Consider the following 21,649-nt stretch of genomic DNA (forward strand, 5'->3'; position numbering starts at 1 on the left):
ACGAGACATACACGCCTGTCCCTAAGATTGAGCATTTTAAGTTCATTTCAGAATCTTATTTAGTATTAACGTGTCTATCTTTCTATATTAGACAAAGGACCTCAAATACAATTGAATTTTGTCAATTTATTGTGAATCAAAAGTGGATAAAAAAAATGGGTTGAGCTGAATTGAATCACTGCTCCTGTCCTATTTTCAGTGTCACTCAGAGGTGAAAATCTACATGTCAAAAACTTTGAGTTACTCTAGTTTTCATCAAATATTCCTATTGAAGTTTTTCTGATGAACTCTGCAGAGGTGTGTAACACGAACTGTTCTCTTTCTCTTTTACACAGAACAAACAAGATAAAGATAGCTGGACAAATAAAAACACTGTTTTTAATGTCGAACATAAACTAAAAACCTGCCAATCTGGACTCCACAAGTCCTGGATGTACACAGAATTGTTTTCTTTCTGTGGTTAGACTCTTTCTAAACTTTGGTCTTAGGTGTAAAGGTGCTGTTTGTATGCAACTTAAATCAAGGCCGCATTCAATTGAGGATTTTTGCTGATGTACAGGAAAAAGCTGCCTTCTAAAGTGTGGTTCAGTACAAAGTATCTAATGAAACCTTTGGAAAAATTAAGGTTTAATGTGATAAATCAAGTAAAGTAGGAAGAAAAAGAGCCATAAAATCTGTTTAGATAGGAAAAAGCTGATCACTGCAGTCAGCAGTGGACAGATGTGGATGCTTTTCTTCAGCAGTTCGGGAGAAACTAGTTAAGATACGTGGAGCTAAATACAGAGAAATCATGGAGAAAAAGCTGCAAAAGACTTCAGGCTGAGGCAGAGGCTTAACTTCCAGGAAAAACTTTACGTAAAACTACATTTAATTTCAACCGAAAAGTAAAATTCCAGAGTCAAATTCAATACAGGATATATGAATAGATTTGAAAATTTTTCTTTGAGGATACTCTTGATTCAAACCGTCTAAGTTTGAGCTAAATAGAACGAATAGAACGAATGGAACGAATGACACCATTTTCATATTTGAAATATTGTTAATGTACACTTTCCCTTCCACTTTGCAAATATGCACTACTTCATGTTGATCTATCTCAGAAGATTCTAATGCAACACGTTAAAATGTGTGGTTGTGACTTGACAAAATGTGAAATGTTGTATGTTCTTAAACTCTACCTAAGAACTCTACCTAAGAAATTTGGTGTGATAATGGCAACCTAAAAATAAAACCTTAATTATCCCAAATCTGGATATCAAGTAAGCGCAACAATGTTCAACATCCAGCTTATTTGCAGTATTAACGCATACTGTCAGTCACCTTTAGGGTCATGCGGTGGCCTCCCTCCTGTGTTGTGCCAAGGCAGGCGAATGGAAGTCCTCAGGGGCGTGTTGCGCTGTTCATCAAGATAGCTCAGATCCTCCAGCTTTGTGGAGCTGGTTGCTGCGAAGAGACACACAGGTCCAAAAACAGACAGTGAACAACACTAAATCAGGAGGACTGCTTTTATTTCAAAAACTGCTAAATGTGAGATGGGAAGAATCAGTGGTTGAAGATTTTGTTGCACACAGGCTCTATCTCCCAGCGGATGAGTGATGGTGATGCAAGCCAGTGCGCTTTGACATTTGATGATTCCTAGAGGCAGTACAAGTAAACTGCAGCTTCAAGGATAGCAGTATCTCATAGTTAAGACAGATGTGCTCTGGTTGTCTGATTTCTTCTGACAGCTATAGCAATAAGATGTCTGTCCCCCAAACAGCACTTTTGTGGTGTAGGGAGAGGACAGACTACCTTTGTTTCTCCTCAGAAAAAAGAATAAATCAATCCTATGCCAGTTGCGACCGCTTAAAGAAGCTTTTGTTACTACAGGTTTATTCAGACGTTCAAAATTCACTCATTAGCAACAATCTGCTGAGCATATATTTATTATCCATATGATATCAACTGAAGAAACGTAAATTATTAGCAAGTCAATAAATATTAGATTTTTATTTTTATTTTTTACCATCTTCAAAAAATGCACTTTGTAACTTGGATGTTAAACTCTCCAGATTTTATTTAATTTCAATCTGACTTTGTGCAGGGAGGAGTTGAGGTCTCACAGCAGGAGATGATTTTGTTCCCAAAAAGTCTCCAGTCTCCAGATGAGTCAGTGTGATTGCACAGCAATTTAGCAGAAGGTTTAAAGTATGAGCTATGCCCTGCTAATATAATAAAGATGTGTAACAGTGCAACAAGGTCTCTACTCCAATTGCAACTCATTTTTCAATCTCAACATCATCAAGCTGTATTCTGGTTTGGCCTTGCAGAAGAGCAGAATCAAAGCCTCAGTTATCTTCTTTATCTGCTTCAGATGGGAGAGACAGACACAAACACTCATCTTCCCCTCTTCACTTACTCTCTCCCACACCGAGTTGCAAACTCACTCTCCGGAATGTCTCACTAATTAAAACACGTCTGCTGCAACTGCGGCCGAAATGAAAGAAGGCCCCAGAGTTACTTTTATTACAGCAGACTGTTCCTGGACAACCACTCTGGACATAAACCAATTTTCAGCAAATTAAATAAAACAACAACAGCACAAAACCGATACAAAGAGAAAAATAGTCGGTGTAAATCACTACATGATGAAAACATGCACAAATTCGTTTACGATGCTACGACTACTCACACCCAGCAGCACCGGCAGGAAGCACAGCAGAAATTCTGGAAGACTCGTCCAAAGCATGGAAATACCTGGACAGCGGCGCTGACGGGAAACTTGGGTTAGTTTCTTTCTTTAGGTTAGAAACTTACCCTAACCCTCCACACCCTTGGCTAACGGTTTATAAGACACCCACATAGGATGAGCTCTCCAGGGGTTCAACAGCAATTCCTCACTTATTCCTCACATGCTGAGCCAGTGGCAGCAGACAATGGCTGTCTTCTTTCTGGTGCTCAGTCACTCACAACACCCACAACAGTAGGCACTTGCTAAACGAATGCAAAGAGTGTCACCCTCCCCGTCTCTTTGTACTTTTAACTCACGGGTTTAAGACATAATTTCTGTCCATGTGCCTTATGAATTTGAATTTACATACTACCTTTGATAAGGAAGCAGCAGAGGGTGAAAAATTGGAGAATTAAATGAAACAAAAAGGTCAGCTAAGAGATTTAGTCTATGGGCTCTGAATACTTTATAATTGGTTTTAAATATACTATTCTTAAACAGACCTTGACAATAACACTCCTGAGTCTGGAAGTTGTTACTAAGGAAAGACAAAATTATTTGTCAGGATCAATAAGGTGTTTAAAAGGAAGTCAAAGGCGATTTAAAAGAAGCTATTTTCTACAATGTGTCAGAGGCTCAGTCTGTCAGCAGAGAACAAGAATTTAGGCAGATAACAGGAAGGCTAAATGGAGAACAGAAAAAATGTTGGAAATGTGCGTCACCTTTTTGGAGTCCCATAGAAAGGTCTACATTTTGAATATAGAGCTGATGTTATACAATGCTAACGTAAAATAAAAATCAAGTAATATTTTGTTTTAAAGTATTTGTGAAACTATTTTATTTTTGCTTCTCTCTCATGCATGCCATTCATATATCAAGTTATTATAGAGTTCTTAAATAGTAATTGGAACCTGCTAAAACCAGGCAAACTTTACAAAAACTGGATACCTGAAATCGTCCAGATAATTCTGATCAGTACATTTCTAAACAGAACAACAACAAATTATAGTCGAAGTAACTGATATGAGAATGTTTTAACATTGGCACACCATTATCCCTGTCTGATATCATCTGTGCTGCACGTACATTCCCCATTTCTCCTTTTTATCAAGTCCCTTTCAGTTTTGTCTACAATGTCTTTAAAGCCAAGCCATTCCTTTAAGTGAAGATCACATTCAGCTGTGAACACCGTTCTTTTCCATACTGCCTGCCTTTCTTCCCATTCATACACGTGTGCTCATTTAAAAAAAAAAAATCCCATTTGATGTCTTGAAGTTTGAGTTTGCAATGACTTTGAAGTCGAAAAATTGTGTCAGGGTGATGAAAATGTGACTCGTTTCCCCCTCAAGCTGGTTTGCACTTTGAAATCTTCAGTTTCATGTTCCTCATGCCCGAACAGAGAAGGAGACAGAAACACCTTTGCTCTCAGATACTGCACCTCTCAGTTTCTCAACCCATTCACTTTCCTTGACACCACTCCAAAAATGTGACCAAGACGATCTCATTAAATTCTGGAAAAAAAAAAAAAAAAAAAACTTAGCTTTACTCTCTAATTCTGCGCATTCTCTCCAAGGGCCAATTCAAAATATTTGTTCACTTTAACACAGATGGAGATCTGAACACCCGCTGTGATAAAGCTGAAGGCAATAGCAGCTAATTATTACTGCCATAATTATCTCAGCCTAATCCTCTAAATATAAATTTTCTACAGCTCACCACAGTACAAAACAAAAGTTTGAACTAATCCACATATTTTAAATGAATTTTTATGAAAGTCCCAGCATCTGTGTCGAGGCCTTATGAGCAAGAAACTTTCTATAGTGATGAAAATATTATATTTCCAACCAGATGTTCTTGCCTAAATAGCATGTGTATTAAAAAAATGATGTACAGATTTGATCCCAAGTGTCGGAACAGGGTCCCAAACAAAGTAATCCAAGGATGGTGCAAGACGATTATTAGTATTTCATGAATATGTGTTGATAAAGATTGAAAGATGAATTATCAAATGTATATTGTATCTATACTCGGTGTACAAACAAAAAGGAATACAGTTTGTGTACTGATAGAGATAAATATAATATATAAATAAATGTCCTTTTTCCAGGTTTCATAACTTTTTAAGGTGCATGTAGACTGGTTAAACTAACCGGCCTAATTTTATCCGTTATTGTTGGTCTTTAGCAATCAGCTGGAATTGAGGGTACTCAAAATACATTTTGAATAATCTTGATTGGAGTAAACAAATACTGTAAAACAAAACAAAAAAAAACAACAAAATAAACGATGTAATTATTAAAAATATTCAAGAAAATCAAACTTCATACAAGAGTAGAGGCTTATGAAAAGATATTTTTTTATTTTTTTTATATAGAATTGAACAGTGGGATGTTGTCTGTCAAACTCTGAAGGAGAGACTTTATCCCACACTCTACTATTTTAAGACTGGGCATTTAACAAGTCCTGATCTTTCAGTCAGGTGCCGCTGAGAGGGGTTTGCAAACTCAAAAAAGATTGATCCCTCAAAGAGTTTTTCTTTTCCTCCTGCTGTGACACAGAGGCATCAAAACAGCTCTGAAAATGAACATTTTTGAAGATGCCTCTGTGACCTTTCCAAAATGTGCCAGAGGATATGAATGGCTTATCTGTTTTGGTTTGACTTGCGAACTAAACAGATTAGTGACTACATAAAGCTATGGCCGGATGTGAATTCCATGGCTCCCTGGAGACATCACAAACAGTCATAATATACCATCTTTAAACAAAAAAACAGAGCAAATAAAAACAGCAAAAATCATAAGAGCTCCCAGCATTCAACATGAAGTGACACTATGTCAACCTGCTGCACTGGAAGACACTGGTTCCAGCGTATATTTGATTCAGAAAGCTATTATTTTTTGTTTACGCCTCAGTGTTGCAGAAATTCAAGACACATTTGTAATTACAATCTGACCTCTGCAAACACTTCAGAATCACAAATTAGATTCTCAAAAAAATGAGCCAAAGGGACTTAATTATGTCTGAAAAACAGAAGGCATCTGAATTTTACCTATTCAGACTCTTAGCAGAGAGATAAACTTGTCAGAAAATCTGGCTTTTCATTCTCCACATAGTTATTTTAAAGAACACAAATGAACCTTGGCCCCATCATTTTTTAATGAGGTAAGCTCAGAGCAAGACTGTTGCCAAAGGAAGAGGCAACTTCAGAATACAAACAGTGAGTGCATGCAAAAGCCCAATGCACAACTTAAGAACCTGTAAGGTAACGAATCACTGCTAAATTAAATAAATGCACTGAAATGTCATTCATTTCCCACATAACAGGGTTATTTCATGCTTCAGATCTGAGCAACACAATCACAAGCAGCTGAACACATGACTTAAAAACTGTGGAACTCCTTTGGCTAAAACTAATATGGATTGTTGGTTTTGGTAAACAAATCTGCTTTCTAAAATATTTAACCGAGATGCTTCAGCAAAATGAAGCATCTCAAATTGTAAAATTTAGATCTTCTTAAGCAAACCACATGCTATATAGAGTCATTAAAAACTGATACATGTCAATGCAAAGAAACAAAATCACAGGCAAGTCAAGCAGCACATTTTACATTAACAAGCTGTCAGCACAAAGTCAAAGAAATTATTAAACATGGAGGTGGAGGATTGATGGTATGGGAATGCATTGCAGCCATGTTAGCTAAAATCTTCAGTCTTACTGTTCCTAAGATCAAAAGTATTTTTACTGCGATGCCATGTAAAAGGATGCTATAATTAAAAATTTCTCTATTTCTGTGAACATAGCACTACCTCTCCCAATTAAACCAGCAAAGGTTGAGGTAAAAGCACTATTTCCACTTGTCTAAGATCAAACACAATAACAAATTGTGTCATTAAAGAGGATGGTCAGATTTACGTCAGGTTTCTTAGGCTTAATACTACATTGTTTTTACCCCTGTATCATATTTTCCTTAATGGTATTCAGTCAAAGTTTAGACAGAGTACAAAGACAAATAAAAACGTTAATCACTGAAATTCTGAGTCAATGCATCAAAAACAGGAGCAGCTTTCATTAAAATGAGCTCATCACTATTTCTTCTCTAAATATGATTTTCTTCAGGAGAGGCAGCCATGCCTCACTGGGGCACCTACACAGCCCAGTCGCAGCCATAAATGAAGTCGTCTTACTGCGTCCTTGATGTCCTCTCCCATGGTTTTGTCACACAGCGTAAAATCTAAGGTGTGAATTGTCAAGGGCCCCAAAGGGCAATGCTGCATAACTATGACATCAACCCATAAAACAAGCACACGTATACTGCCAAATAATTCCTGGTCTGCTAACTTTATGAGCCACAGTGCATCTGGCCTATTAAGCTTTATGGTACAAAACATAATGGATAAGAAAGATGCAACCCAGTTAAAAAGGTTAAGGAAAACAATTAGTCAGTGGACACAAAGTGCTTTTTGTTGTTCCAGCTTTATAGGCATGCAACCTATTTTTATTTTTCCAGCTGAAAACATATCCGCTCCAGCAATTTCAGTTCAGTTGCCTGCTTCTAGAGTAGAAGGTGGCATATTTCAGTGGCAATTCAGTACACCAGATGATTTTGTTCTTTGTCCCCGTTTAACCTCACTTTGTATGCAATATACCTCTTGCCGAAGAAATGTTTCACCCTCTGTACACAACACATACTCCCATCTGTCAAACAAATGCTGACGTCATGACCTTAGTGTTTATGTTGTCATTTCAAGCATCTATAAACTTGACCCTGAGCTTGCAGACATTTTAGGTCTGGAAAAACAAAATCCAACTGTGCATATAGTCCCTTACTTTTTCACAATCTGTCATGTTTCAGCTACAAACTTTAATGTATTCTATTGCAAATGTATGTAACAGACCAAAATAAAGTACTGCATCGTTGTTTTATTAATAAAAATATGAGAAATGTGACATTTTGTAATTCTGAGCCTCTTCCGTCGATATTTTCACTGCGGATAGTGATGCAATTCTTTTCCGTTATGACTCCCCCAGGTTTGGACATCTACACACTGAAATGTTATGTGAAATGTTAGCTTACACTTGTTCAGATCAGGTAGTAATTTTCATGTTTTGCCAGTCTCAATTAGGTTTTGGTCTGGACTTTGACTGGACATGCTACACAGAAATCTAATATATGCAAACCTTGCCATTAAAACTCTGGCTGGAAGGTGAATCTTACCATAAGTCTTAAGACTTCAGCATCTGCTAAAAGGTTTTCTTCCAGGATTGCCCTGCATTCAACTTCATCCACTCTGTGCTCAAGCCTCCCTGTAGCATAATGCTGTCACCTTCATGTTTCTGCAATACATGGTGTTTTGTTCATCACACCAAAGCACGTTTTTCAACGTTTTTCCTCTTCATTATTTGTGGCAAACTGCAAAAGGGGACTTCTTTAAACAATGGCTTTCTTTTTGCCCCATAAAATGTAGAATTGTGGTGTTCACAACTAACAGCTGTTACATCAACATATTCTCCCATCTAATCTGGGCAGCCTCTTGGCTGCATCCCTGATGCTTTCCATGTCTGGCTTGTAAGAATTAGGCGAAAAGCCTTGCCTTGATAGGTATACAGTTGTGCTATAGTCTTTCATCCTTAAAATGATATTTTCAAAGATTAGGATTATAGCCTAACCCCGCTTCTCAACAACTTAATCCCTGAGCTGTCTGTTGTGCTCCTTGGTCTTTAGCGTGCTGCTTCTTCGCTAATGTTCTCTAAAAAACTTTGCGGAAACTGAGGAACTTCTGCATTTATGCTAAGATTAAAGTACAAATAGGTGAACTTCAAACATTTGTTCACACCTATCTTATTTTTAGGGGTTTAAGAGTAAGTTATTACAAAACAAATGGCACGTTTATTTTCAAACATTTATCTGTAAAATGTTTTAAAACCCGTTCATCATTTTCATGGTGGTTACAAGCGATACAAGCACCTTTCAAAACCGCTGAACTTGTACACAGAGCTATGAACTACATCTATTATATAGGAGAAACCAAACACTGACTGTGATCTAATAAAATCTTGGTCCAAAATAGAGTAGAAAGAACTAGCTCATGAAGACCAGTTTAACAACAGGGTCAAGGTCAAAAGCAGTAACAACCTAAACAGAAGCGAGGTGGAAGGGTGAGACCAGGGAGTAGAAAAGAAGGGGGAGACATGAGTGGAGAAAGGGGGTACCAGGGAATATCAACAACTGTGACAGCTGTGTGAATATCGTGAGCCAAACCACAACAGGGAGCTTTAAGGGAAAGGAATGCAGAACAGATCAACCAGACAGCAGGTTGAGCTTGGAGCTAACATAGCAGCCAGTGCCGAAGCGCAACACACAGCAGCTGCCTAATCCTAAACTTCTGCCCTGACGCCCAGCTGTGAAAAGCAAAACCTGTACTGATTTCTTTTATAGCACTTCCTGCTCCTGGCCATTTGTATCGCTCACCTGCTTGGACTAAAATGACATTTCACTTGCCAGCCCCCAGGCAGAGCTCTCTTTATCAGAGTCAAAAGAACCTGACTGACAAAGCTTTTCACCAAGAGAGCTACAGTAGCACAGTCACACAGATTGTTAATTTGCAACATTTTCCAAGAACAGAGAACGTCCTTACCAGCAACAGAGTTTGGCCTCGGCATTATGAGGGATGAGGATGTCTGCGGCGGATATGGATTAGGCCCGTCGCATGTGTGACCTAGTGGTAGTGGTGGCCCCTGTGCTCCTGCTGGTGTGTGGGGCGGCTGCTGCTGCTGGTCTGTCCTCGACGGGGTGTCAGCTGGTGTTGCCGTGGCACTACTGGACTCTTCTTCCACCACAGGAGAGCACGTGTCAGCCCGCACACTCTGCGCCAAGCCATGGCACCCGGTGCTCCTTAAGCTGCCATCTTTACTCCACTCGAGGCTGGAGCCACTGCGGTCGTCATTCTCAGAGGAACTAGTGATGGTGGCTAAATGGAGATAGAAAACAGAAATTGAGCCAATGAGGAGGGATACTAGGAGTAAAAGAAGCGAGATAAATTAGAGCAGTGCTCTTTGTGTGATATGAACATCTATCAGTCTTAATCTTCACAGAGACACTGAGCTGTAATGGAACTTTGAAAAAGTCGTTGTTGCTGCTCATTGCTCTTATCAACGCTGCTCAGAAACTCATTTTCAATCGACAGCGACAGTTTCTGTGCACTAATAAAAAGTAGGAGGCATGACAGCTTGGATTTGTTAAATTAGTTTAAGGATTCAGCTCAGAGGTCTTGTTTTAAATGAGACTATTCATTCAGTTTTATACGGTGAAAACAGTAATTAGATGTAGCACAAACAAAAAAAATCCACACCCAAACATTGAGCGAGAAAGAAGACACAGGTCTAAAAACATTCAAGTTTAGACTGGAGTTCTGTTTAGGTGAGAACAAATCCTCCAATCCTATAAGAAAACCATCAAACACAAACTTGTTCTCTGAGAGGAGAGAGACACACAGAAGGTAAAAAAAAAAAAAAAAAAACACAGACATGGACTGACAAATCAGTTGGCGGCTAGAACTGCATGATTTTTTGATTGATCATGATGGGTGATTGGCCATTCAGAAGGTGAAAAAAAAATCAGATCTGCTTTGTTTAGAGAATGTATAATACATTAACACTGTTAGTTCACAGTGACAGCAATCTTTGGTTTAAGTGGTGCTACTGAGGAAAGAATTCTCATTGTGGTTTTTTTCTGAGTTTTTCACAAATTAAAAGAAGGGCTGTAGTGTGGCACAGTTGGGAACAGTCTTGTCTTGCTGAAAGAAGGTCTTGGGTTGAATTCTGTTGTCCATTTACATAGTTTGCATGACTGCTCTGTGCATGCGTGTGTTTCTCTAAATTTGCCCCAAGTATGAGTATGCATGTGCATGGTGGTTTGTCTTGCATGTCCGTGTTGTTGTGACTGACTGGCACTACTGCACTACTTCTCACCCAATGATGGCTGGCACATCTGTAAACAGTTATTGAAAGGGAAACTGTGATTTCTCCACAATAAAGCAAGACTTTTACCAGTTGATAAAACTAATACAAGTCTTGCTTTTATTATCTGCAAAGTCTTGTAGAAAGGCTGAACATCTTACAGAGAAATATTTGTTTTATCCCTTTAAGCTTTTAAACCTCTGTTGTGGAACCGCTAGCTTCAGAAACATTGACCATCTTTTGGAAGCCTTACAGTTACTAAATGTTTAATTAATGTTAACCACATTTTTTCTACAACGTGTTCTTACATTACACGTGTTAAAGGAGCAGAGTTAAGCATTTTCCAGGCACATAGTGCCATTTCCACAGTCTGTGGAATGGGATCGCCCAGCTACATGGATGAGACCGACTGCCTGTCAAAATTTCATAATGCTATAGCTCTGTGTCATTATTGGTAAAGGAAGCACATTTGCCAATCAAAGTCATTCATATGTACAATAACATCTCACCCTGCTCTGGATTACTTGGCATCTTAAACTAAAAAATGGTTAGTTATTCACATCTAAACAGACTTTTCTTTTATGTCATTTAAAAATATTTTTTCAGTAATAACTTCAGGTTCCCATGTCCCTTCTTAGCCAGTCTATGCTGCTAAAAAAGGAACTCAATTCAGTACAAAGTCAAATTATTGTGCTTTTCAAACCAGTCAGAGTGAAACTTCAAAGAACAGGGAACATTAATCACCGACAGGAATCTGACGTGCAGCACAGCTTTGTTCTTCTTTTCGTTAGAACCACTTTATCAAGGTAGGGGAGAGAGATGTCTCAGCCCAGTGGTTCTGATCATTTCCCAACCCCCTCTATTTGCACACAAATTAGTAAAACACAGAATTTTAATTCAGCTTGATGCCTATGAAGGAACAGTCATTACTTGTTGCTCTTCTAACACATTAGGTGTTGCTATTGCAGCTAAGATGAGAAAGAACTGTTTAATCTCGTCCTTAATGTGCATGTATTTCACAGCTCCTTAAAGTATAAATTATCTCTAATATTTCTGTATTTCGGTACATTGTCATGAAACTAGGGGCAGCTGTTCACCTAAAAGCTGCAGTCTTTTCCTCTGTCTGCACAGAAAAGTGTGGGTCATAGACATTGTTAGAAACAAAAAATGTGGGCTGAAGCCAGGGATGGCATTTGTATTTTAACTGCTGAAGATTTAATAAGGGCAGAATTAAAAACATCTATTTATTCATTTTGCCCCCAAATTACAACCATAACTCAATTTGTCCCTGCCACCAACGATGACAGTCTATGCTGTCTGGGTTTCAAAAATGACACATTTAAACAAGTGGAGAACAAATGAATAGACTCCACAAAATAAAGCCAAACACAAACCTCACATGGGACATAAAGAAAGTGTTGTTGTTAAAAGCTCAAAGACAAACGATCAGATAAGATGTAAGGCCAATCAAGGTGTGTTCATAGACATTGAAGCATCACTTCACCAAGATTTGAAATAATTTAGTGTAAAGGCATCACACTTGGGCTTGTTTAGTTCTGCTTTTTTACTTGATGAATAGTTTGATTTATCTGAATTAATACTTAATTCACTGAAGACGAACCATTCAAGAATTATACAAAATTAACTCAGATTCATTCAAACTACTAAAACATCAGGTTATTCCCTCAGTTTTACATTTCTGTAATTAATACGTTTTACAGATTACATTATGTGAGGACTTCCAATTAAATGCTTTCTGAAAATTGAGGATCCTCTGGTTAAGTTTCACAGTTTTAAACCATCATCATTTTGAAAATTGCAGCAAATGTTTAATCATGATTTGCATCGGCACCCCTGGCAGGAAGATACTATATCATGGCCTTCATAAATTATTCAGTGCTGAGCAATAATATTACTTTAGGGGAGGCAGAATGACGGACTCATGGCAATCAGTTATAGAAACCCTGCAGAACTGGAAATCCAAATGTTGTGTTATGAATGGCTTTGGCACATATTGGTTTCTGCTCCAAACATATCAAGTCAGTCAGTCTCAAAGTGCCATGGTGCAATTGTTAGCATTAGAATACATTTTGCTTCACCTGTGTGAACTGTAGAATACTTAAAAAAAGACAGACTGCAATTTAAGAAAACTTTATGGTACATAGCCAAAGGTCCAATTACAATTTGTTACTCAATCATCCTTAAATAAATGTGACCCCCATTTTCAGAATAAGACCCTAACATCTGCGTGGCCATGTGAGACATTGTAGGAGGAAACGGTAGACATATTAATGCATCAACAGACTATGCCATCTTCCTGCCAGCTTGCATGAATCCCTCGATGTCTTATAGGACTATTACAAGAGATCCACCACAACGTCAAACTGCTACACCTGTCAGGATGACACTCCCTCCTGCTGAAGCAGTTTCCTACAAACCAACTGACTGACACTCAGGATGAATAACATGTCACACAAATGCTGCTCAGTCTTAACAAGCTTGGCAGAGCGACAAATGACTGACAAAGCACAGGTACGTTTTCTTTGTTCTGAAGCAAAAACGACACACAAGGTAACAATTTTAACATAAAGGATCTTTATGTGAAACTCTTTACTTTCTGAGACTTTAGAGAGAGGTGACAAAAAGTTAAAGAGTGTTTACAAGCCATTACATGCTTTGGCTTTTTCAAGGTTTCTGGTCAGCCCCAGAAAAAAAAAAAGATGAAGCTTGTGAAAAAGTGTCAGTATTCACAGTGAAGACAGTCTACAATTGACTTGGATTGGAAGACCACTCAGACAGGACAGGATGAAGCTATTATTCCAAAATTAAAATAAAAAAGCCAGATTACCTATGAACTTAAGGAAAAATGAAATTCACAAGTTCTGTTGTCTGTTGGAATAAAACGACAAAGATTTCCCATAATTATCACTGCTACTTCTGGAGGAGAAAGAGGGAAGGTTAAAAGTCTAAATACGCCATCTAAATCATGAACAATTGGGAGGTAGTATCAAGATGTGGGATCATTTTGCTGTAGGATGGACCATTTCCATTGACAAAATGGATTGCACCACATGAGAATATCATGTGGAAATTGAAGCAAGATCTCAACACATCAGCAGGGGAATTGTTTCTTGGAATTTCCAAATGGACAATGACCAAACATGCTGCCAATGGGTTGCCATGAGGCTTGAAGACAATAGATTCAATGTTTAAGCATTACCATCACAAAAATCTTATCTTGGTTCTTTAAAAAATCTGTAGACAACGTTGACAAGGTGTGTGCCAAGAAGAAGGTCTACAAACTTGATTTAGTTATACCAGCTCTGTCAGGAGGAATGGAACAAAATTAAACTAGACTATTCTGGGAAGATTGTGAAAAGATACCTGAAAGATTAGATCCAAGATAAAAATCTAATTCCACCAAATGCTGAACAAATGAATGAAAGCTGCTGAATTTAAAGGATACTTTTAATCTCTTAAAAAGTCTTCTGCTCATTATTCTGGTGTTTAACAAAGACGACTAACATTGGTAATCCGAAGTGAAAAGATTTAGTTGCACTCAGTAATTTTAAAAATCCCAACCAAAACATCCCTGCTAAGAGAGCTTTTTCTATTCTCACTATTTTCCCTTGAACTCTAAAAGCTTGCTGTCAAAGGATAGAGAGGTGCTTTATCGTACCTATGATCCCACTGTCCTTGCTCTCAAGAGTGGAGCTGGGGCTGGTGATGGTCCCACAGGGGCTGGAACGACTGAGTGGGGGACGACTTGTCGTGCTGTTGAGAGTGGAGCATGGGCTGTCGGTGCTGGGAGATGCCGTGCTGCTGGTCAGGGTGGAGCAGGGGCTAATTCCCTGGCTGGTCAGAGAGCACTGAGGAGAGAGGGAGAACAGAAGAAAGGGCTTGGATAAACAAGAAGGTGTTCTGAGATTAAACAAATCAATGAAAGTTCAGGTAAGCTTATCACCAGGACAAGAGATCACATATTTTGTAAAACAAGCAATATTTTTGAGTTTGCATTTGCGGCATTTAATAAAGAAAGCAAAGAGAAAAGGGCAGATTTGATCTAACTTCACAATCTGTTTGACCTGAATCATGTGAAACCAATAGATGACATTCCTTAGCAAATAGGCATGGGTTTCACATGTGAGCATGACACACAAGCCGAAGGGTGTAAGCTCTGTAAATGGTACAAGCTCAGTCAAAATACACTAATATCCATGTGCTAGAAAAGTCCAAATAAACCCAAAGAAAAATGCACAGAATAAAAGACTCTGTCGTGACACAATAGGCAGCTTTCTAAAGTCATCAAGGTTGCCTGACAACCATACAACAGGCTGAATCTCTGTTTGTAACAAAAAAGAAAAGAGTACACATTCAAATTAATCCTTGTTTGCTGCATTTTGTCATTTTCCTTCAAATCAATGAAAAGTAAATGAAGATCATCATTGATTGTTTGTAAGAAAAGCCAAATCACTGCAGATAACAGAAAGAATGACTAATTATCACTTTGCAACTTTTCTATCCACTATTGCTAACATGAACTTCAAGAATTTTTTTTTCTTCTTCGTTTGTGGAGAACTTTACAGACAACAGTACACATCGCGAGGTATAATGGGTGGCATTGTTTCCATATGGACAACAATGCCTTATGCAAAGGTATCTGTAAATAAACCTTTGCACATACCATATAACAATCCCAAACAATGCATTTACCTAGGATTTAATGTGATAGCACAATATAAAGCAGTACAAAATTGGGACATGCAAGCTAACTGATTTGCGGTTTTCATACATTTCTGCAAATAAAAATCTGAAAAGTGTGGCACATTGCAATTATGAGTTTCTGTTCTGCTTGGAGTCTCAAGTCTTTGAAAGCCTCTAGCTGTTTACTTCTAGGTTTTTCCTGCCTTTAACTCCATCCATCCTCCCATCAATTCTTTCCAGTTTCCATGTCCCTGTTAGAGAAAAGTATCCCCCACATTATGACGCTGCCACCACTACTATTTCATAGTGAGGTTAGTGTGTTTAGGATAATATATAGTGATTTGCATGTAGGCCAAAAAGTTTACTATTGCTCTGATCTAATCAGAGCATCTTCTTCGGCATGTTTACTGCATCTCCTAAATGACTGGTGACGAACTGCTCACCAGACTTCTTATGGCTTTCTTCTTCCCGTTTTTCTCGATCAAAGCCAGATTTGTGGCGTCCACAACTAATTGTTGTGCCGTTGACAGATTCTTCCACCTGAGCTGTGGATCACTTCAACTTCTCGAAAGTTACAATGAGTCTCTTGGTTGCTTCCCTGGTCAATAGTCTCCTTTAGGGTTTGTTTGTTTTTTAAATGATGGACTCAACAATGCTCTGTGAGATTTTTAAAGCTCAGAATGTCATGTTATAACCTAAGCCTAAGTGTTAAATCTCACCATAACTTCATCGTTGACTGGTTTGTTATGTTCCTTGGTCTTCATAATGCATTTCAAGATATTTTGCTGCCTGAAGGACTTTCATTGATTTTTTTTCTCTTAAAATGACTTTAATTGTAAAGTTGTAAACTTTTAAAATGGTCACTTTAAACCTTAAACCATGTTTAATCATTAAAATTGTGAGCTCCCATTTATTCTGCTTGATACATCAGTGCATGACTTTAAAATCATTTACTCTTAAAAGGAGAAAGAAGAAAGAATGGACTAAGAGAATTTTCTTTGTGTTTCAAAATCTATGGTTGAAACAGTAGATATAGAATAGTCAGACTAATAAATAGCTGTGACAGCATGATTAACAACTTGTAGAGCCGTAACGTTAACTACATGGCATTCTTTCTTTTTATATCCCTCCTGTCTGTAAACAAACAACCCAGTCGGAGACCAAACTGAGATTTTATAATTAGCTCTGAGGCAATACTAAAACACGCTGAGTTAAAGACGTGCTGTAAAACAGCGTCATGGAGGAAAAGAGAACTGCTTGCAGATGACAGCAACATGGTCTGGGAGACCCATGCACAACAAGCACCTCAAAGTCTAAACCATTAACCCTCTCATACTGGCCATCCCCTCCTATGACACCTCCTGTAATGACTGTGATTTATGAAACACTTTCTAAGCCTCTATCACGTTCCTAGAATCGCCAGCTCAGCGTCAAAACATGTCCCAGACATGAGATGGATGAGGAAAGCGCAGCATGCTGGGCTTTGCTCCACACAAAGTCCCAGCTTAATTAACGGAGCCAAACAAACTGAGGCTCAGACCTAACATAACTATTTCTGGACCCGGGCTCAGATGCTCTTGTTACATTCTCCAGAGCCGCCCCTGAAATAGCACTTAAGTTACGGCACGACACTAAAGAGCTCGCAAAGAAATAAAGGCACATGCAACCAATTTAACATCTCCACTTACTTTCCCTTGTACAAATTTAACACTTCAAGTTAAGTAGTCTCATAGTTACCATTGTTTGTTGTGGGGGAAAAAAATTATCCAACACGTACAGCTTCCAAACTTGTTCATAATTCACTGAGGAAAAATAAGTCAAGTAGCAAAATAGTAATCCATTTTACTATTGGAGTGTGACAACTATCGTCTCCTCTGATTAGCTTCTCTATCTGTGAATCTTAGTGCTGCAGCAGTGGCAGCAGCTGCTGCTGGGTGAGGGAAAGGAGGGAGAGAGGTGGAAGGGAGGGAGGGAAGAAAAAAAATTAAATACCTTCTTTTCATTCTTGTCGTCCATAGGTATGCGTGCTGTGCCCGGGATCCCTTCTCCCAGTAAAAAGCCCAGCCTTGTCATCAGTTCCTGAGTGGCAGGAGAGGAGGAGCTTGGCTGTTGCTCCGCTTGCAGCTCTGGAGATGAGAGAAGGGGTAAAAAACAGAGGGAGAGAAGTGCAGTTAGCCGGGAAGATACTCTCTCTCTCTCTCTCTCTCTCACACACACTCTTTCTTCTGGTTGGGCCACACAGGGCCACGCTGCCTGCCCTGCCCTCCTCAGCTCTGCTTTGAAATGCGTTGCTGCACTCCTCCAGCAGCTGCTGATGTGCTGCAGACCCGTAGAGGGCGAGAGGAGAAGACGAGTAAGGGAGAGAGTGAGGAGGGAGCTGTGGCTTGAGTGTGTGTGAATGCATGTGAATGTCTGGCATTGTTAAGAAAGCAGAGGCTCTATGCATGTCTAGCAACATGCTTTGAGTGCCAATTCCAGGGCTTTCTGCTTGTTTACAGCTCTCACTCATAAAGCTGCGGAATATAAATGAGATGGACCAAGGCTTTCTGAGGCAAAGCTTTAACTAACTTTGTTCAAGCATGTGTTTTTTTTTTATATAAACCTTTGGACAATTATTAAAGACTGGAATAACAGCAACACAGCACAGACAAATATTGCAAATTATATAGGCTATTCCTAAGTAGTTTTTAGCAAATAGTACATATATAAATCTTCAAATTCAGATTTAAAGATATTTAAATATTCATTAAAAACAACCATGATACACAAAAACGTTGTATGAACACCAATGTGCCATGTTTTCAAACAGTAACTCAAAAACCTAAATGTCAAATATAAATAATATCCAGATATTTATTAAGTTAACTTTTCTCTGCTGGTTTGCTGGAATGCTGGTTTCAAGCATATTAACAGGAAGTTGGGTGGAAGGAAAATTGTGGTAGAAAAAGGTAGCTACACAGCACAAGCAACAAGGATGACCGAAACTCAACTCAATGACAAACTCCACTGATGGCATAATTCATGTGAAAAGAAGTCCAAACAAAAACTGAGCGTAAATATTACATAAACAAAATGCTCATATGGACAATGATATTGTGTTAAATGTCCTTTTTTTATTGACCTTGTGGAATATTCAAGTTGTCATAGAAACTGGATTTGAAAGATATTCACCAAAAAGAAAAAGAGACACTTGAAATAAATTAAGATTTTAAACTCTTTTTGTGACTAAGTTCCATTACTTTGTACCCCATTTTTCCCTCCACTCAAGTTTTCATTAAAATGCCTGGAATAAACTTCTTTAGAAATAACCTTATGGGTCTTGCCCTCATAGTTGAGGGTTTCAAAGACTGTGCACTAGACAACTGTCAAATCAATGAATGCCCCATGACTGTGTGGATCATAACATGGTCATGACATAATATTTCTGTATTAAAACTTTTTTTAATTGGCATAATGAAATCTCCATTTTATGAAAAATTGGATTTGATGTTTTCATTAGTTGGACATCACAACCATTAAAATTAAACAAAACAAATACTTGCAATGTATCAAACAGGATTTTAAATCTTGTAGGAGAGATCTTGTGCAATGAAACTGTTTGTAACTGGTTGATCTAACTGCAAGTACAGCTGTTCTTCCAAAGAACTTTTATGCATCACTGAGGTTGAAATTACAGCAATTCTTTGGAGCATATTTTAAAATCACATATTTTCTGAAGCACAGTCTGAACACAAATGTTTTGTCCATAGAAACCACACACTTGGAAAATATTACAAGCAGATTTCATACTTCAAATTTTTTTCAAGACTATGTAGAAGCTGTGAATAAAATGGTAGGAAAAATAGTTTTCATACATCATACATATAGCATGCAAATGAAGTCCAAGTGTTAGCTCAGAGCAGGCGGACCGTTGCATGGGTGAAAGATTTTGAGAGAGTGAAGCACAACCGCTTATTATGCAGCTCTCTCTGTCAGTACCTTTGTTTCATCTTTTGCATTTTCTCCTTTGCCCTCAGTCTTCCATGGTTATTAATAATGTTGACAGTAAATCTGATTAAATACGAACAAGTTCAATGGCAGAGTGTTTTTGCCAGGTCCAAACATAATCACAATAAAGGCAGGACATTACATTTTTGGTATGCAAGTGGCAGTAATAATAACATCCTCTCTTTTTAAGAACATAAATAATAACTGTTGTTAAACTAAAAAGAAAAACTGACTGGTGGATTTTGTAATGACTGCAATGTAGAAGCAAGATTAGTGCTTCCTGTCTAAAGTAATCATGTGACCAGCTGTTTGTTATTTTAATAACACCGAAGTAAGCTGGAACCATTTGTTGAAAATGCTAAGATACAAATTTCATTATTAACCAAAAAGCATGAGCGCAGCCAAAGACACTTGCAGGGAACAGCCATACTGAGTGAATCAGAACCAAACCAAGTACTGGAGAAGACCCAAACTGTGAGAATACACATTTGACAATGGAAGTTATTCCCATTTGTAGCATTATGCCATAAGCTATTGTTCTTGGTTTAGAATTGCAAACCAAGAACAATTTTATATAAACTGGCAAAGTTATTGTGGGGAAAATGTATTTAGCTTAGTTTGGTGTAGGATAATATATAACACTACTTAGGCTTTGTGCTTGGGAACTTATTTTGAACATAGATGTAAAGTACAGAGTGTGTGATTCACCCTTCAGTCTGTTTATATATATATATCAAGATGGACATTCTGTGGGAAAGTTAAGTGGCTATATCTAGGGAACATTTATTTTATAAATGTTTATGTGACATAATTTGTTTCTCCGTTACTGTAAAAGCCAAATGCATTAAAGTCATCAACAATATAAGTGTCAGTTAAGTTTAACATCTGGCTCAAATAAGAACAAATTAAAGTATTCATATTGTCTCACCTTTGCTTTCAAACCAGGACATTTATAAATGTCCAGCTCAAACAAACCTCAGTTGGGGTCATTTTTAAGAACTTTTTTCCCCATTTTCTTTCAGCATGTTTATGAACCAAATTGATTATCATTTAACTTCTTCTCCCTTGCCCGTAGGATGATAGCATGTGAAGTCTTACTGACCAATTTCACTGCAGCATAACATTTACCAATACATGTCAGTTTATGCACCACCACAGTCTCAGAACTAAAACTTGTTCATTATAGTGTGATTGTAGTGCCATTATTAATAAAGATTTTCTAATAAATGATTTTTATAATTTTGGTGTTGCATGGTTAAGATAAGCACATTTATTGCAGGCTAAACCAGATGTTGAAACAAAGAAGTCTCCTAGTTATAAACAGGAGTCTTGTTATAGGTATGTCAATGTCATACAGTCCACATCTGCTTTAGAACAAAATGCAACATTTCTGAATGATGCACCAAATAGATAAGACATATACAGGTCTGCATTTCCTTCCCTTATATTTATTTACCTTTCATGTCTTTGTCAAGACAGCCATTTTGATATATCAAATGAACAAATGAAAAACAAATCACCTAGAAAAATACAGACAAACTAGAGCTCTTTGTGGTTTGAAAAATCTTGCAGAGTTCTCATCTGCCAGAAACAAAACAAACCACAACAAGAAAGTTGGGGGTCCAAATTATCACAACCCAATTAGAAACATTGTTGAGGAGCAAAAACGGTAGCCGCTGTTTGTATTAGAGTTATTAAATGCACCATGCTGAGAGAAAATAAGACACTGAGAAGCATACAGTCCATAGAAAACCCATTATCTTGCACTTACTTGAAAGTTGCAAATACATCAAGGAAGATTTAAAGAAAACAACCCCAGTGTGTAGCAATGTTTTGGGGTTTTTATGGGTACATTCCTTAATGACAATATAACATACATTTTCTTCAGGGAAGCACTCACAATATTTTTGCTTTTCTAACTTCACATATTTTAGCAGTTTTTAGCAATTATGTGAGGTGTAATTACAATTATTTGTTCATACTGATATCACATAATTTAAAACAGAAGATTGCACAACAAACTCCTACCATCGTTGCCCCATAAAAGCGTCATAACGTGATGTATATATTATTAAAAGAAAAATTAAAAAAAACATTTTCAGTTAATTGATTTACAAATTGTCAATAATGTGCAAGAGAAGCCAGCCAACACTTTGGACACATGATTTATTGATCGTAATGATCATCCTGGGAGAAGACTACAAGCTGACGGTGAAGGATGGGTTTGTAGCTAAATATATTTAATGATACAGATATAAATCCTTGGGAAGTATTTAGATGGATACCGCACT

General features: G+C 37.8%; 1 protein-coding gene across 1 annotated transcript in view; it reads right to left on the reverse strand.

Moving 5' to 3' along the window:
- Positions 1-21,649, reverse strand: part of tanc1b (tetratricopeptide repeat, ankyrin repeat and coiled-coil containing 1b) — a 101,425-nt gene that overhangs the window by 26,453 nt on the left and 53,323 nt on the right. The window contains exons 5-8 of the mRNA XM_044132117.1: positions 17,364-17,497; positions 14,347-14,536; positions 9,347-9,679; positions 1,321-1,443 (exon numbers count right to left, since the gene is read on the reverse strand). Coding sequence (XP_043988052.1) covers positions 1,321-1,443; positions 9,347-9,679; positions 14,347-14,536; positions 17,364-17,497 — 780 coding nt within the window. The remainder of the gene's footprint in view (positions 1-1,320; positions 1,444-9,346; positions 9,680-14,346; positions 14,537-17,363; positions 17,498-21,649) is intronic.

The sequence above is a fragment of the Gambusia affinis genome, linkage group LG11 (genome assembly GCF_019740435.1).
Source record: "Gambusia affinis linkage group LG11, SWU_Gaff_1.0, whole genome shotgun sequence".
Taxonomy (NCBI): domain Eukaryota; kingdom Metazoa; phylum Chordata; class Actinopteri; order Cyprinodontiformes; family Poeciliidae; genus Gambusia; species Gambusia affinis.